Below are 17,895 nucleotides of genomic sequence, written 5' to 3' on the forward strand. Positions count from 1 at the left end.
AATTCGCAAAAACTCTAAATACTTTTCATTGAATTAAAACAAACTCCTTGAATTTAAACCTCTCATTCTTAGAATGACTACCGGAAGCTCTCCATGCAATGTAAAGACTTTGTAGTGGGTGTGCTGGATCTTTGCCGAGACTCAGAAGAGGTAGAAGCCATTCTGAATGGAGATCTGGAATCAGCAGAGCCCCTAGAGGTACACAGGCATAAAGCTTCACTGAGTCGTGTCAAACTTGCTATTAAGTATGAAGTCAAAAAGGTAAGTGGCCTACTTTTATCCAGCACCATATCAACTATGCCATAATCCCAGGAAAATTTTTTAAATAATAAAAATAAATGTTACTGATAATAGATTTTTTTTTCTTCATGAAAGAGATTGAGTGAAATGTGGTTAAGTTGTGAGTCAAATATCTAGCTTCTGTGATCCTTTCCACTTTTTGTCTGCTGCAAGACCTTGAATAAGTCATAAACCTTCTCTAAACTTCAATTTTCTCCTATAAAAGGAGGATCATACCTCTTACCTGTCTCAGGGTTTTGATGCAATTTCAGTGGATTAAGACATGCAAAAGAACTTTGTGAACCACTCGTGATGCAATTAAAAATAATAAAATGTTATTTGTATACATTTTTGTAAGGCACTGTTACACTGTCATGCTAATCCTTGTGACAAGCCTATGTTATCCATTTCACCTATAAAATAGGTAAAATAGATGATGAGATTTCTTTTCTACAAGGAAACTGAGGTTTGCCAAACTTAAATGTTATGTCTAAGGTCACACAGCTGTGAATACCAGAAATAAGATTTATGATTACTTTTTTACTCTGGTATTTCAAATAAACTTAAGTGTATGTATTTGCTGCTTGTATGGGGCTTTTAAATAATCCATGAAAATTGTAGCTATGATGTTTTACTGTAATAAAAATCTCAGTTATCTAGAATCTAACAGCTTTTATATATTAGATAACTAATTATACACACACACACACACACACACACACATATATGTTGTATTTTAAGAGAAACTGATAAATCACCAAAAGTAAGCTGTTAACAGGAATAGATCTGGTTTTATGAACTGGTTAATCATGTATCACTGAATGTTCTGTCCTCTGTACATGGTGCTTAAGAGGGCAGGCCCTGGAGCCAGTTTGTAGGGGTTCAAGTCCTGAGTTAACCACGTGTTCCCTGTGTGACCATGGGATAGTCACCCAACCAGGCCAAGCCTCGGCCTTCTTATTAGTGAAGTAGGGACCACAATAGCAACTACGTTTTCAGTTGTTTGATAATTATAAGAGCTAATGCACATAATTAGCACGGGTATAGTACATGGTGATTATTCAACATGTATGAGCTAGTAACATTTCTACATTATGAAAATTCATTCTCAGGATGATGACTCTTAAGCAAGTTTAGCTTTAGTCATCAAACACAAATTTCATGTTCACTGTGTTTGTTCCAGTCCATTGTAGCAGACTATAGCCAATTTAGGCAGAAAGTAAGGGATATGAGGAGACTCACAGATTCACGAGGGGAGGTGGAAGAACAAGCTTATCTAAGCTGTGCTTCCAGAAACCTTACTCAGAACCAGGCCCAGAACTGAGGTCTGCACATGTGCCTCTGACCTGTGGAACCTAGGCATGTACTGGCACCCTAGCAGTAAGTGAGCATGAGGAGATCTTTCTCTCTTTCCTTTTCTCTCTTTGTGTGTGTGCACACTCCACAAAGTGGAGAACTTCCACATCTAGTGTTCACAAGGTTTTAGCCAGCTATTAATCACAAATCTCTCCTCAACTTAAAAAGACAGGGAAATGTGAAGATTCTTAGTTAATACTGATGTAAAATAACTTTTCAAGGAATTATCAGTGAAAAGTAAATTGGCTCGACTGCCTTCCTCCTAGAGCATTTCTTTCTTTCTTTCTTTTTTTTTTTTTTAGTTTTTATTTTTAATTCCAGTTAACACACAGTGTTATATTAGCTTCAGTGTATAATTTAGGGATTCAACACTTACGTACAACACCCACTGCTTATGAGGAGTGCCCTCTTTAATCCCCATCACCTATTTTAACCATCCCCCCCACCCTCCCCTCTGGTGAACATCAGTTCTCTATAGTTAAGAGTTTGTTTTTTGGTTTTCCTCTCTCTCTTTTTTCCCTTTGCTTGTTTGTTTTGTCTCTTAAACTGCACATATGAATGAAATCATTTGGTATTTGTCTTTCTCTAGAGAATTCTTGCTAGTTGAGGTTTTGCTATATTGAAGGAAAAAAGATAATACTGAATAAGATTAATATTAAACCATTTTTAGAAAACTGTCTGGACATTTATTCACAAATCTTACAATACACATCTCTTTTCTTTAGCACCTGAGAGGAGAGAATTGATTTCAGTTGTCACTGGTTCTTTATCATTGCTTTGAAAGTGTCATATTAGCAGAGACAGCTCATCTGTAGATGGGCTTCTGTGAACCAAACTGTCTTGAGACAGTGAATGTCTTCCTGGCATGTTAATTTTAAATAAATTGATGTATAGTTTATTATGTATGAGGTGTCATTAATAATAAATTTGCTATCAGTCAGCTACTGCCAGGAAACAACAAAAAGTGCGTTTGAAACTGAAAGGATGTTTAGGGCTTTGCAGGTATTTCTGGGTTCATTTGTTTTGTGATATAAAGGGAATATTGATTCAAGTTTTTGACTTAGAAGCTTCACTCAATTAATGTATATAAAAATTTATTCCAGAATGCCCCCCAAAGCCCCACTTCCCCCTTTCTTTTTCTCTCTCCAAGATGTCCTTCATTCTTCACTCAACATTTACATGTCTCCATTTAGCAAAGAGAAAAGATGCCCCATCCCTGCTGGTGCTTCCTTTTTCCTTTATCTCATTTCTGGTTCCTAAGTAAAACCACTTCTTGGGTTACAATGATGTGTGAACCCTACCCACTGTGACACTGAGGTAGTCTACAGCTACATGCAGGGCATTGGGATTTCAAAATATATGTTATGGAATTTTTCCCTCTTGATAACATAATAAATTTATATTCAAATCAACTCATAATTCCACCAAGGAAACTAGTTTTTTGTAATAGCTGTTTCCCATAAGAGACTCAAAGTCTCTTTTGCTATGTGCTCAAGATCTCCTCCCAGCTCTGGGTCTGGGATTACTGGCTTCTTTCTGGCCTCATAGTTCCCAGAGCTCAGTCTTCCCTGGGAATCACACCATGAGGTCTACCCAGGCCTTAGAGAGCTCGATGGCAGTTAGTCAAGAAAATGAAAATATAGAAGACCTGAATGGGAGAGATCTGAACATGAATTTAATATTTATGGGAGAAAGAACTTTCTAATATGAAAGCAGTTGAAGAAATAACAAAGCAAAAGTGTAAACAATTTAACCACATACAACTTAAAACTTCTGTACACAGAAAGATCATAAAAAAGAGCAAAGTGAGAAAGGTATAATTTCTCAATTCTGACTTATCAAGGATTGATAATCTACAAAAAGCTCAAACAAATTTTTAAGAAAAATTTCTAGAGCCCTATAGAAAAATAAGCAAAGGGCATGAATAGGCAATTCACAGAAAATTTAAATGGATAGCAAGCCTATTTAAAAATTTTAAGCCCTCTAATAATAAATGCATCCTAATATACAAATACCATTTCCCCTTTCTCAAATTATTAAAGAATAGAAAATTCATACTCTCAGTTCTGTTGGTGAAATGGGCAATCTTATGCGACTAGTGGGGAACAAATAATAATGTGTTCTCTATCAGGGAATGGATGTTACAGATTATTCATCTCAGAATCATTTCTGAGGAGTTTCTAAGGTAAATAATAAAACTGGAAAGATAGTAAATTTTATTACTGTTTGTAGAGCTACTCATGTTATTCTACAAAAGAGAATGGAATAGATCAAAAGATGAAATTTTTTGAAATGAGTACAAGAAAATTAACTTTTAGACGACAATGTTATTTTCCCGTTTGAATAATGGATTATTTACCTTTCCCAAAAAGCTCTGAGTTTTTTTTTTTTTTTATGTTCTAATTTATTTTTGAGATAGAGAAACAGAGCATGAGCATGAGCGGGGGAGAGGGAAAGAGGGGGGGATGTACAGAATCCGAAGCAGGCTCCAGGCTTTGAGTTGTCAGCACAGACCCTGATGTGGGGCTCGAACCCACGGGCCATGAGTTCATGACCTGAGCCACCCAGGCACCCCTAAAAGCTCTGTGTTTTAATTCTGTCTTTACCTCTGTCTTCTCTGCAACTTGAGGATGAACATCAATCCCTTCCCTCAATAGAAATAATGAGAGCTTTACTAAGCTATTCTAAGAAAGTCCTTGACAAAGATAAAGGATACTAGAAGTTGATAGACTATCGATCTGGAAAACCATGCTGTTGAGAAAGAGAATTTCCTGACTTCTTCTTTGCTCTCTTATTTTCTCCATGGTGGGATTAGATTTAACTATAAAAATATCACCTAGAAAAGAGACACATGGTGGTGCCTCGGTGGCTGTCAGTTGAGTGTCTGACTTCGGCTCAGGTCATGATCTTCCAGTTCATGAATTTGAGCCCCACATTGGACTCTGCTGTCAGCATGGAGCCCTCTTTAGATCCCCTATCCCCTTGTCTCTCTACTCCTCCCCTACTTGCACATGCGTGTGTGCGCTCTCTCTCTCTCTCTCAAAACATTAAAAAAGAGAGACTTGCAGCAACATATACACATAAAATTATCCACTATGAATGAAGAAAGTGTGGTTTCCTTAATTCCAAACATTGAGCAATGCAATGAGAATGCTAAATATCCTGCAGAGACCTTGGGTGCGGTGCAGGTGCTGGCCAGCCTGTCCTGAATCCCACACTGTATAGCCTCTTGGCCAGGTTTGTGCCCAGCACTGAGAAAGAACAGAATATTGTGCACTCAGTGGGTTCAAAATCCAGAAAACTTACACACTGTAAGTTTTCAGTTTATATTTCACAACTCAAAAAGCTTTAAAAAGAAATTGAATGATGTAGCTTTTATTCACAGCAGCATTTTAAATTGTATGAACTGTGCCTTCAACAATGTCATTAAAAACAAAAACAGAGTGTTCCTAACATGTTTTTGTACAACAGTATTTCCATGAAGATAGTTCTTGTAAAGGGTGATTTGATAATAAAACAATGTAACATGAAATTTTTTTTAAGTTGAAAATTATCTCATGGTTTTCCATTAACCTGCCCTGATTACTGGTTCAGTTTACAATCTGTTAGTCATTTGGCACGGGGAAAAAAATGTTTGTTCTCAATGCTACAATAGTTTTGTTCCATTGAAAGATTGAGATTTTCTTATGTGTCAAGCATTCTCCCTTTAAATCAGAACACCTCAAATAAAGGCATTATTTTTGTAATGATTTCAATTTGCTGGTCCACTGAAGTTGGGAAATAGCATACAAATTTTATCCAACTGGCTATGACTGGAGTGACAGCACAAGAGGTTTTTTTAGAAGGTAAACAATTTTAAGAGATAAAGGTCACTGCCCTATTTTGAAGTCATTGAAAAGAGAAAAACTCATCTCCTAGAGGGATTAACTCTTTTGCCCTCACTTGTTACTGTTGTATTGATTTTATTATTTTTTAAAAATGTTCCTTGTGTACTTGCATTAGGATTTTAAATTATTAGAGGAAAATATCCATTTGTATTTTCTTGTGAATTGAAAGGAATGAACAGATACCATAGGCTGGTGTATTACTATCTCAAGAAGAGAGTAGAATTAATAATATAGGAAATATACCTTTAAGCTGAATTTTAAAGTGTGACAAGTAAACTGCAAACACCACAGTTTTGGCTAATATTTAACATATATTAGGGTTTTGTACTATATTGTACAAGTCACAATGGGTCAAATATTGATCATTATATAATACCATATGGGAATGATTGATTTCCACCAAGTCTTTAAGGGCTGTATAACCCTTATACAATGTAATTCATGCCATAAAGCACATCTTCAAAGTTGAAGATTAACTGGAGGAGGAGGAGCAAGGAGAGGAAGCCATATTGCAACATTAATATTTTTGTCCTTAAGAGATTAAAACCTAAGAAAGAAAGGCCGGACACTCAAAAGGGAAATTTGTCCATCAATTTTACATGGGTACACGTCCACCTGTCTCTTAACTTCATAGGGATTTTCTGTCCTGCAGAAAGTCTTGGCCTATAAAAAAGTGCATGTTGACTTCCTAAGCGACAATCTGATTTGATGACATCATCTCCACTGTAGATTTCTCTGAATGCACTGTTCCCCATCCTAAGCTGAGCCTAGCTGGAGTCATAGGACTGCTTTTTATTTGCATCTGTCCAAATGTAAACCCTCCAACTTTCAAATTAGTATTATTTTAGTTTTTTAATGTTTATTTATTTTTGAGAGACAGAGAGCACAAGTGGGGTAGGAGCAGAGAAGGAGACACAGAATTGGAAGCAGGCTCCAGGCTCCGAGCTGTCAGCACAGAGCCTGATGCAGGGCTCGAACCCACAAACCGTGAGATCATGACCTGAGATGAAGTTGGAGGCTTAACCGACTGAGCCACCCAGGTGCCCCTCAAATTAGTAATATTTTAAATGTTGATTATTTATCTTGGCAAGCATAAGAAGTCTGTCTCCATTTTTTCCCCACATTTATGGAGAGCTTACTGTGTGCTGTAGAACAGGAATCCCTAATCACTTAATGTGCACTGATGCTTCCATTTTCACCTTCTTCTACCAAGTGCCTAACAGAGTGCCTGATTCATAGGAAGAGCTTACAACATTTTGAAGAGTGAATGAATGAATGAATGAATGGTACATTTAGGAACTCAGAGGGGATAAGGATTTAACACAGAAGGAGGGGTAAAGCAGGAAGGAAATGATTCAGTAGAGTACAGGGGCAGAATTGGAAGTTTGGCAAAGTTCTCAACAAGAATCCTAGAAAGTGGTCACAAAGATTCCAGGGCTTTCAACCTTGATCATATTTTATAATGGGTTCAAATAATGACTGTATTGATCAAAAATCAGAACTTTGAAAGAGTAACAGAATCTTGAGTCTGGAAAGGAGTTCTAATACAGACTTAGCAGCTAGCAATGACCAGTGAGCTTTAGGACCTGGGACTTTTATAATTGAATTGAAAGAAACTTCTAAGGTAAAATCTGCTTTTTCACATTGAACTCATTAAGCTAGAAAAGATAGCATCCTCTTTATAGTACTTTAAATCTCCCAAATCCTACCAGTTTGTATTGTTGAAATAAGTTCAGTGAAGTACTTCAAATCTAATATTTGTAAATTCATCTTACCACTTCTGTCAGCAGGTGTCAAGAGCCCCTTGTGCCCTGTGGCACAGCAGTCACCAGAGTGATCATCAGTGGACTTCCCGGAGGGCGATGCACATATAGGGGCAAAAGTGGGGGGTTAGGGGAAATTGCATCTCTACTGTCTACACTAGGGGATGAGGTTTTATTTTTTTAATTTTATTAATTTTTTTTTTTAATTAGAAGAGCTAATGGGAAACAATACACCAGTAAGTGGAAACCCATTAATTTCCTTATAGGTGTGGTATTTATTGGTAATTAGCCGAATAACTTGAGGAATTGCCTGGAGTTGCTAAAAATCATTAAGATCATTAACTAGAACTTGATCAAAGATGAACCCTTCACATAGTAGGAACTGGAGCTGCCTTCCTTGCCTCTAAGAGTTTGTAAAAAAACATTTCATGAGTGCTTCTTAACGGGTTCATTGTTATTGTTCTGTTTTTCAGAAGATAATGATACCTTGATTTTTGCGTTGCTAAACACTCTTTAAAAATATATGTAAGCTGGCACTCATAGTTGATTTGTGAATGACCCTGAATAATCTCCAAGCTTGGGCAAAGTGCACCTGGCCATTCAAAGACAGGCATATTTAGCCACAAAAGGGCACCTGTTAGGGTAGGGACCTTTTTACATGAGCCTGACTACAAATACATTTTGCTACCTGAACAAGGACAGGACTTTAGCAAAATCCCAGTCCATCAGAATAGATGCTGGCAGACGACTTAGCAAAGTCAGATGGCAAAATAGAATAAAATGGCAGGGCTGAAGTAAGTATAATGTGCTCAGTTTTCCTGGTTACAATTGTAATTACAAAAGAACTGTTGGAGATCATTTTTTTTTTTTAACCTGTGATAGAGGCAGCAATAAAAAGAGGACAGATTACTGAAATAGGAAGGAAGGGACATTTGCTGCCAGGGCCTGGACACAGTGTAAGTGCGAACCAAGCAGAATTCTTGCAGATTCATTGGCTTTTTGCAGATCTTTGCAGTTTGCAGTTATAGTACATACATATATGTATGTATATTTTTCATACATGTAGCACTTTAGGAATTACTTATGAAACTTAACACATTTCTTTTTTTAGCTATAGTCTAATACAAGCCAATTCTTTTCCATTTTGAACTGAACATAAGTAAGCTGGCAGACAACAAGATGGGACACATTTTCACAAAGGAAAGCATATGTCACCCAGATTATGGACAGGAATCTGTGTATTATGGAGAATTTCAATCAGAAAGAAATGTGGTTAAGGATGATATCAATTTTGTGCTCTTGTTTCCACTTAAGTACTATTAGTTCTGAAGCAGTTTTGGAAAATGGAGGGAAGGTAAAGGAAAATATTACCAGAACCTTCTAGTGCCTATATTCTGGAAAAGTGTACATTAATATCTTTAGGATTATGCATTCAGTAGTTGAGGTATCCCTAATGATAGTAACCTACCTCTTTCTCCCCCTCTCTTTCTGCCAACAGTTTGTGGCTCACCCCAACTGCCAGCAGCAGCTCTTGACAATCTGGTATGAGAACCTCTCAGGCCTGCGGGAACAGACCATAGCTATCAAGTGTCTGGTTGTGCTGGTGGTGGCCTTGGGCCTTCCATTTCTTGCCATCGGCTACTGGATTGCACCTTGCAGCAGGGTACATGTTTTTCTACATCCATTTCCTCCGTGGTTGGTGTGCCGTGTGTTTTAGGGATGAAGAAGGAAAAAGCTTCCTACTTAAGGCTCTTATCAGTTTTACCCTGAATGTTAATGGACTCAGGGACACAAATTCTGCTTTTTAATGACTGGATCAATTCAAATAAGAGATGAAAAAGGATTTGGTACTAGTGGAATAGATCACATTTGAAGGCATATAATACTTAGGCTTTTAAGGTAAAATCCGCATGGTGGTCAAGAGGGAAAGTGCTTGGTTCGCACTTACACTTTTGCTGATTCTGTGGACAGCTTAATAAATCAAGAGCGTCAACTAAGTTGGCCTGCGTTTAGAACAGTCCTGTTGCAGTGGTGCCAAGGAACTGAGAACTGGAAGGGCAACTCACTGGAACCTGTCAAGAGATCTGAGGTTCAGTGTATCAAGCACAGTCACGAACAGTGGTGTTAGTTTAAAGAATTCAAGAAAGTGCATGCCAGGTTCCCCCCAACCCCCTGCCCTTTGTTCCTTCAGAAGATTCTTAAAAAAAAAAAAAAAAAAAAAAGTAGAATTTGGGTTTGGGGTCTTTGGATTTTTTAGATTGTTTATGTTTAGTTTGCTTGAATCACTTTGTTCACTATCTTCATCCCTCTCTCAACTTGCTAGTATAGACTCAGTTTAATTGTGCCTAAGAGATCCTCTGAACAGGATATGGGAAGGCATACTAGTCATGCTAACAGGATCTGTATTGGGTTAATAAAGGGCACCGCCAGGGAGAATAAGCCGTTTTGAGGTCCTTTAATCCTGCTTTTATATTCTGAGATCTGGTTTTGTTTAAATCAGAGGCAGTTTCAGGAAAAATGAGTCAAGGCCACTTACAATGATCCTGGAAATCCGTCACCTCTCTGGCTGCATAGTCTTCCTGGCAGAGTGAGTCCTGCTCTGCAGGCACCATACACGTGTGAGCGTATTCATCCATCTTATTTCATTGTTGAGCTGCCCATGCAATTTAAGGCAGAAAGTTTGTCATTTTGATCAGGTTTGATGAGTTGACTAAGTTCCTTTGTTCTGTATCATGGAAAAGTACCTTATGATTCCTCAAATACATAAGCACTAAAGACTAAAATCTATAAGTGATAAGAGGGCATGCATCAAAGCAAAAATCATTTCCCACACAAATAATTTCCCTTTCTGAGGGAAACGAATAGGAGAGTTGATGTTTCTAAGTGTTTGCCTCTTAGGACAGCTTAATCAGTGAAAATATGGAAGTCCATTCCTTTTTTCTCTTCACTTACAAAAGTGCAGCTAATAGTATAGTGAACTCTGTGTCCTCCAAAGAGGGGAAAGGACAGAATTGAGTTGTTTCTGGAGCCCACATTTATACGTGCCACGTACCACCAAAGACAACATAGCAAGAATCCCCCACGTATATCCTAGTTTCACGATAGGCATGCTGCTTTATTTTCGTGTTCTTTAAAGTTTTAAAAGATCAGCCTTTATGAGAAACAGATTTGGAAACTCTCAAGAAATCACTGTGTGCTATGGATGAGCTACCTCAAATTTGCCTCTTTGCAGCTGCAGAACAGCACAGCAATATGCAAATGTGGTGTTTATTTGTCTGTGTCTAATATGGAAAATATGACATTTGTCTGTCTGCATTCATGTTCAACTCCAGAAATGCTTAACATTCTTCGGTTATTTGTTGACATCAAATTAAGGCTCTGGACATGCAAAAACATTTGTTTGAAGTTGCCGTCTCTTAAATGTGAGCCTTGGTACTTTTTAAGGTCACAGACTGAGTTTGAAAGTTGGTTCTGAGTATGTAGACTAGAGAACTTATTTGATAAATCAACCAAATGTACCTTTTTCTTGGGCTACAGAAGCCCTTGGGACAGGCAGAATTGTTTTTCATTTCTACGAGAACATGGGGCTTGTAAGGACATTATATCACATGGGACTTTAAAGGAGTTACCTTAAAATAATTATGCTCTGAACTTCAGACATGCTTTTGTACTATTTATATGATTTTCCAAACTCAGGGCTGACTTAATTAAGTTAACCTACTTAGAGATTTTAATTATTGTATAACTCCTTCTTATTGAGGTAATAGTACATAAAATATTTACTTGATTCTAATATTATCTGCCTTTTTCATATCATACAAAGTACAAGTCGATTTCAAAAGACTTACAAGTGAGAACTAAAATTTACTTCTGTACTAGTAAGGTTTTTAATATTCAAAGGCCTTGTTATGTGCTACAAACACATAATGTTTCAACTATAATGAATGAGTCTCTAAATTCATAACATTTCAATTGTAAAGCAATAAAGCATATGCACTACAATTTGGAGTTTCTTTTCCTAGACACTTAAAACCTAGACATGGATTGTGTGGTCTTTCGTGGAAAAATAAGAATAACCAGCATATGCCTTGTGATTTTCAGAAATGCATCTGTGAATGCAGTGTTACCCCCCAAGATAAATTGGATATTTAGAAACAATGAAGTTTAAAGACTTCTTAAATAATTCTTGGAGGCAGCATTCCCTAAAAGGAGTGATTTTCATAATGTATAGCTCTTCACAAACAGAGGCAGAATTTTGAAGTTATTCTCATTTCATCTGTTTTTCTTTTACCCTGTATAATAATTTTCATAAGTAGAAGCTGACATTTCCAAAATAAAAGTCTCGTCTTCGTCTTCTTTCTGTTTGTTTGTTGTACTACAGCTGGGGAAAATTCTGCGAAGCCCTTTCATGAAGTTTGTGGCACATGCTGCTTCTTTCATCATCTTCCTGGGCCTGCTCGTGTTCAATGCCTCAGACAGGTTCGAAGGCATCACCACGCTGCCAAACATCACTGTTATTGACTATCCCAAGCAGATCTTCAGGGTGAAAACCACCCAGTTCACTTGGACTGAGATGCTAATTATGGTCTGGGTTCTTGGTAAGCTTTCTATGTTAAGTATTTTAATTTCTACCAAACATTGTGTCTATATAACAATTGCCTTTTTTTTTTTTTAAATGTTTGTTTATTTTTGAGAGAGAGAGAGAGTACAAGCAGGGGAGGGGCAGGGGCAGGGAGACACAGAATCTGAAGCAGGCTGCAGGCTCTGAGCTGTCAGCACAGAGCCCGACACGGGGCTCAAACTCACAAACTATGAGATCATGACCTGAGCTGAAGTCGGGAGCTTAACCAACTGAGCCACCCAGGTGCCCCGATTGCCTTTTTTATTTAAAATGTTATTGTGCATTATGTGGTGACAACATTCTCATTGTAAGATAAGCAGTAGAACAAAATAATTGAATAATTTGAATACTAAAAGTTATCTCTTACCACTAAATAAAAATTTTTATGACTAACATGAACCCAATATAAATATATCACATTTTTAACTTCAGTTATTGAATAAATGTAAATTTTAAAAATCTGACCTACTGTGATGATCAAATATTTAATTGAAATACTTGTGAGATAATCTAGTAGCCATTAGCTGATGAATAAAAATTTTTTTGCAAAAAAAAAATTTTTTTTGGCTTTCATTTCAGAGGTCTTTTTTAGGCGAGTTTCCATTTTCAGAATGCTGGTTACCTCACCTCACAAAAGTTCTTTTTAAAAAATTTTTATTAGTAAAGTGTAGTTGGCATACACTGTTGTATTAGTTTCATATGTACAACATAGTGAATTAACAAGTCTACATATTACTCTATGCTCAGCGCAATAAACGTAGTCACCATACAATGTTATTACAGTATATCCCCTGTGCTGTATTTTTCATCTCCATGGCTTATTTATCTTATAACTAAAAATTTGTGCCTCTTAATGCTCTTTATTTCTTCTATCCCTTCACTTACTTCCCCTCTGGCAGCCACCACTTTGTTCTCTGTATTCAAGAGCCTTTTCATTGTTGCTGTTCATTTGATTTTTAGATTCCACATGTAAGTGAAATCATATGGTATTTCTCTTTCTCTGTCTCACTTCACTTAGTGTACACTTTCTAAGTCTATGTTGTTACAAATCCAACATCTCATTCGTTTTTATGGCCGAGTAATATTCTTGTGTGTGTGTGTGTGTGTGTGTGCGCGTGCGCGCGCACCATTTCTGATGCTATGTGTAGAATTATGTTTCTCCGAATTCTAATTCTTATTTACTTGAACATTTTTCCTCCACTTAACTTTGCCCAGGGCCTCAGGGTGCCTGATATGGTACTTGATATATGGAGCTTTTTATAGGTGGGGACTGATAGTGGACAAAATAACAGCTTCTCTAAGCTAGTCTAAGCTATAAAATGTAACCTGTACCTTCCGTGTGTGACAGGAATGATGTGGTCTGAGTGTAAGGAGCTCTGGCTGGAAGGACCTAGAGAATATATTTTGCAGTTGTGGAATGTGCTGGACTTTGGGATGCTTTCCATCTTCATTGCTGCTTTCACAGCCAGATTCCTAGCTTTCCTTCAGGCAACAAAAGCACAACAGTATGTGGACAGTTATGTCCAAGAGAGTGACCTCAGTGAAGTTACACTTCCACCAGAGATACAGTATTTCACTTATGGTAAGTTATTAACTGAAGGGTCCTCTTATGCATCAGGAAGGGTACTGGAACCACATTTTGGAAGGAAATGTCAATAAGAGTATGTTTAATGTGAGATGTGTGTTAAATGTGTATGAACAGAGGCTATGGAGCTCCCTTGCTGTGTATAACTTTGTTCAAGGTAACTTACTTCTCTGTGCCTCAGTTTTCAAACCTATAAAATGAAGGTGTTGCGAAGTGAGAGAAAATTATCTTCAAGCCTAACAACATAAGTACTCTTACATATTCTTAGGATATGAAACTGTCTTCATTAGGGGAAAAAATAGATTGATAAACTGCTTGAGGTGGAAGATGAGTACCTGAGTGCATGGTTTGGAGTTTGGAGGAGATAAAATAACAAAAGGCCCTAAACTGCTGTACAGGTGGAGTGAAGAAAATTTGGCAGAGGCGGGAAGTAGGAGCTAAAGTGGCATGAGAATGTAAGTTCTGGGGAACAGGCAGAAATACTGGGGGGGACACCCTGCCCCTCAACACAATATGGAAGGGAATTCATGCCTAACTTCTGTGTATCACGAAGAGCAGGGAGGTCCCAGCTGATATTCAGGGTGCAAGGATACTGATGCCTTCCTTGCCCAGCACAAACCGATGGTAAGCAATGTTAGCCTTCCCTCCATTGAGGCCGGGCTGGAAAGGTGTGATTAGCAAATTTCCATGTAGTTGCACAATCTTAAATCTGAAAAGAACCTTAGAAATGTATTGCCTAGGAGCACCTGGGTCGCTCAGTCAGTTGAGCATCTGACTTCAGCTCAGGTCATGATCTCACAGTTTGTGAGTTCAAGCTCCACATTAGGCTTGCCACAATCAGCCTATCAGCACAGAGCCTGCTTCAGATCCTCTGTTGCCCTCTATCTGCCCCTCTCCTGCTTGTGCTCTCCCCCAAAATAAGTAAATATTAAAAAAAAATGTATTGCCTAACACTTATTTTAATGATAAGGAAACTCAGGCACAGAGTTTAAGTGAGTTCTGATTGTAAGAATCACTTTTTATAAGTGTTATTAAGGCTTATATTGTGATAAGTACTAGTGGCATGTTAACATAACTGAAGAAGGCTGGGCGCCTGCTCCAAAATGTAAGATGGATGTTTCACACATTGTGAAATTTAAACACATTGTCTTGTTGTCAACAAGCAAAGATTTTTTAATTGCAAGGAGACCAGATCAAATGAGCAAATGATTACCATTTATAATCAAAGAATTAGCTTAAATTGTATCTTGTGTAATATATATCTTGACTATTTCAATAACCTCTTTATTTAGGTTGATTCATGTGTATCTAATGACTATAATCTGGAGGGAAATTAGTGAATTCAGGATTCGCTCCTTAATATGTGTATGATTTTGATCAAAGATTTAGCCTTAAGTCTTGGTTTCTGGATCTCTAAAAAAACGATAATGATAACATCAAATCCGTAGAGTCACTGGAAAGCACAGTGTCTAGTACACATTAAACATTCAATAAACATTAATTTTTGTTGTTGGAAATATCTACAATGTATCCATTCTTCTGGGAGTAACTCTGCACAAAATTAGCGACATATTATTTCATTGAACTTCCAGGGAAATGAGTATCCAACAGTCTGCTGTGAACCTACTAAACGACCTTGAAAGTGGTGGGATCTTCATTTAGAATCTATATCCAAAATTTTTGCACCTCAATAGCATCTTACATTTTACAGGAACAAGTAATATTGCTCAGATATCACACTGACAGCACCACTGTGATTCAGTGATATTCTCACTTGTTGTAATACAACATTTTATTTGCATAAACTGTTAGATGAACTAATTTCTCCATGAAATATGGAAAATAAGTTTTGTGCCAACTGAGCCTGTAGGGTGACAAAATAGCTGGTCCATATATGAGAAGACAGATTAGTCAAGTCCGTTGTTTTGTCATTCTGGACACAGTCTGTGTCTAATGAAGGGTTTTAACCTCTTTCTTTATCTTTTGCACTTGACTCTGTTTCTACTCAATGTGGAGCAGGTTTAGTATCTTCATAATCATGTTTATTAGATTAAAAGACTCCATGTGGGTGTAGAATTCATATGCTTCTGGTTTAAACATAAAAATAATGCCCAGACAGTTAATTAAATCTAGAGTAGTTTCAACTGAGATAAAAACCACCTTCCTACAAAATAGATCCTATTTAAGGTATTTATTTTGTAGATTGCAATGAAACAAAGTCCCATTTCTGATATCTCTCTCTCTCTCTTTTTCTAGCCAGAGATAAATGGCTCCCTTCTGACCCTCAGATCATATCTGAAGGCCTCTACGCCATTGCTGTTGTGCTCAGTTTCTCTCGGATCGCATATATCCTCCCTGCAAATGAGAGCTTTGGCCCTTTACAGATCTCTCTTGGAAGGACTGTGAAGGATATATTCAAGTTCATGGTCCTCTTTATTATGGTGTTTCTTGCCTTTATGATTGGCATGTTCATACTTTATTCTTACTACCTTGGGGCTAAAGTAAATGCTGCTTTTACCACGTAAGTAAAACATCTTCGAAAAAAGGATGTTTTCCTTTTTTTGATGAGGAAAATTTCTAACAAATCCAGATGAATCAAACACACCACAAATTCAATAATCATAATAAAGATGTTTTTAAGAGCAAAACTATCCATTGAAAAGCAATGCTTATGCATGATTACATTGCCCTAAAGGCTCATTTCTTTGAGTTTAGTAAGGGACCACAGAACAGAATCAAAATTTGGAAAAATCCTAGATGAAGCTGACTATTTTAAGAGAATTGGACAGCAGATTTTTAATACTGGACATCTATTACATTATGTATGACATTAAATTTAGTTTCAGTAATTTGTAGTCATTACTATTCAAAAAAGAAAGCACTGGCCTTTATTTTAACGTATCATTAATCAGTACAAAGGAGTTGAGTAAGAAGAAATTACAGCTAAATGTTGTATAACTCACTATAACACTAGTACCACTTCCTTCCTGTGGTCACACTTGTTTCTACATCGGAGACTCACCTTGCCTGTGAAGTCTTCCTTGATTAGACTTCCTTAGTCATTGTCCCTTTAAGTTCCCTCAGCAGAGAGACATCCAGTTGTGAGATCCCCTAACCCTGCATGTGGGTCCTCCCTTTGTACTGTAGTCCTTCAAGGTAGGGAGATCATTAGCCCTCCCTGTCTCCCTTTGTATCCTGTAATGCCACAGCTAGAAAGAATCTAGACCTTCAATAAGTTCCCTGTAGACTAAAATAGAACATCAAGCCCTTCCAGACATCTAAATTGTTTGGAAATGATTTTTTCACATAGTTAATACAGAGCAAGTCTTGGGGGTAGAAGAGAACGGAAACTCACTTTATTGTAATGAAAAAAAAATTCTGTTTGAACCCAGTAGGGGAGGGATGGAGATATCCTACACATAGTGCCACCCCTGTGAGCCTTTAAGAACTCATTTCTACAACACATTGTCTTCACTGTTTTGTGTGAACACATGGCAACTTGATATAGTGGAAGGATTCTAGGCTAGCAATCAGGCAGACCTGGATATGGATGCATTATCTCTGCTATTTTCTAGCTGTGGCCTTTGGTTAAGTTACTCAGCACTCCTCTGCGTTAGTTCCCTTATTTTTAAAATAAACACAATAAGGTTTGAACCGGGTTATTGCGAGGATTATGTAAGGTCATTTATTTGAAGCCTCTTGCCCAAGGTAAGAGCTCAGGCACTGCCAGTGTCCTCTCCTGTTTTACTGTCTGCCTCCTCCCACACATACGTATTCACAGGAATCGATATTCTTGAAGTTAGAGGAGAGAAGGCTTGCAAAAAGAGCAAGAGGAAGGAGTCAGAATTTGGGGACACTGTTAAAGTAATGGTGGGAACAAAGAGGTTATCGTTTTTCTCAGTCTCCTGCTACCATCTATGCCATAAAATCACACAATGAACTGTTTTGTAATAGACACCAACTATATAGAAATAGGAATCTTTCTATTCAGCCTCATAAGGGTGTGGCACAATTTCTAGAACATGATAGGTGTTCCATCAATATTTGTTGAATGATGGCATGAGTAAATAAACTAGTGCTAAAACCTATAAATCTATGGAATTGTTGTTTAGAATCTGTTACAACAAATCAAAACCAGCACTGTTTCCATAAATCTTTTTTTGGAAAAAGGACTTACTTTTGAACCTTCCTTTGTAATGGAATTCTACATGTGTAATTGTTTAAGGATTATTTTTGTGGTTCATGTATCAGTAAATACAACTTGGTTATATGCCAAAAGCAGCCAAATTCGGTTGGCAAAATTCATTTAAAGTATAAAAGTAGGTGATGAGTCAGGTGAGGGCCTAAGTGTTACTTGCTGTTATGGAAGAATCAGGGAGTAGATTATATAAATGAAAAGAACAG

At 37.4% G+C, this 17,895-nt stretch overlaps 1 protein-coding gene across 6 annotated transcripts in view; it reads left to right on the top strand.

The window, feature by feature from the left end:
- Positions 1 to 17,895, top strand: part of TRPC3 (transient receptor potential cation channel subfamily C member 3) — a 74,977-nt gene that overhangs the window by 25,934 nt on the left and 31,148 nt on the right. For all 6 annotated transcript variants that reach the window (XM_086704293.1, XM_086704297.1, XM_086704292.1 and 3 more), the window contains exons 3-7: positions 73 to 261; positions 8,784 to 8,948; positions 11,667 to 11,883; positions 13,255 to 13,488; positions 15,748 to 16,012. In XM_086704293.1, the coding sequence (XP_086560419.1) occupies positions 73 to 261; positions 8,784 to 8,948; positions 11,667 to 11,883; positions 13,255 to 13,488; positions 15,748 to 16,012 (1,070 nt within the window). The remainder of the gene's footprint in view (positions 1 to 72; positions 262 to 8,783; positions 8,949 to 11,666; positions 11,884 to 13,254; positions 13,489 to 15,747; positions 16,013 to 17,895) is intronic.

The sequence above is a fragment of the Puma concolor genome, chromosome B1, assembly GCF_028749965.1.
Source record: "Puma concolor isolate L17-30 chromosome B1, mPumCon1.1.hap2, whole genome shotgun sequence".
NCBI classification, from domain to species: Eukaryota; Metazoa; Chordata; class Mammalia; order Carnivora; family Felidae; genus Puma; species Puma concolor.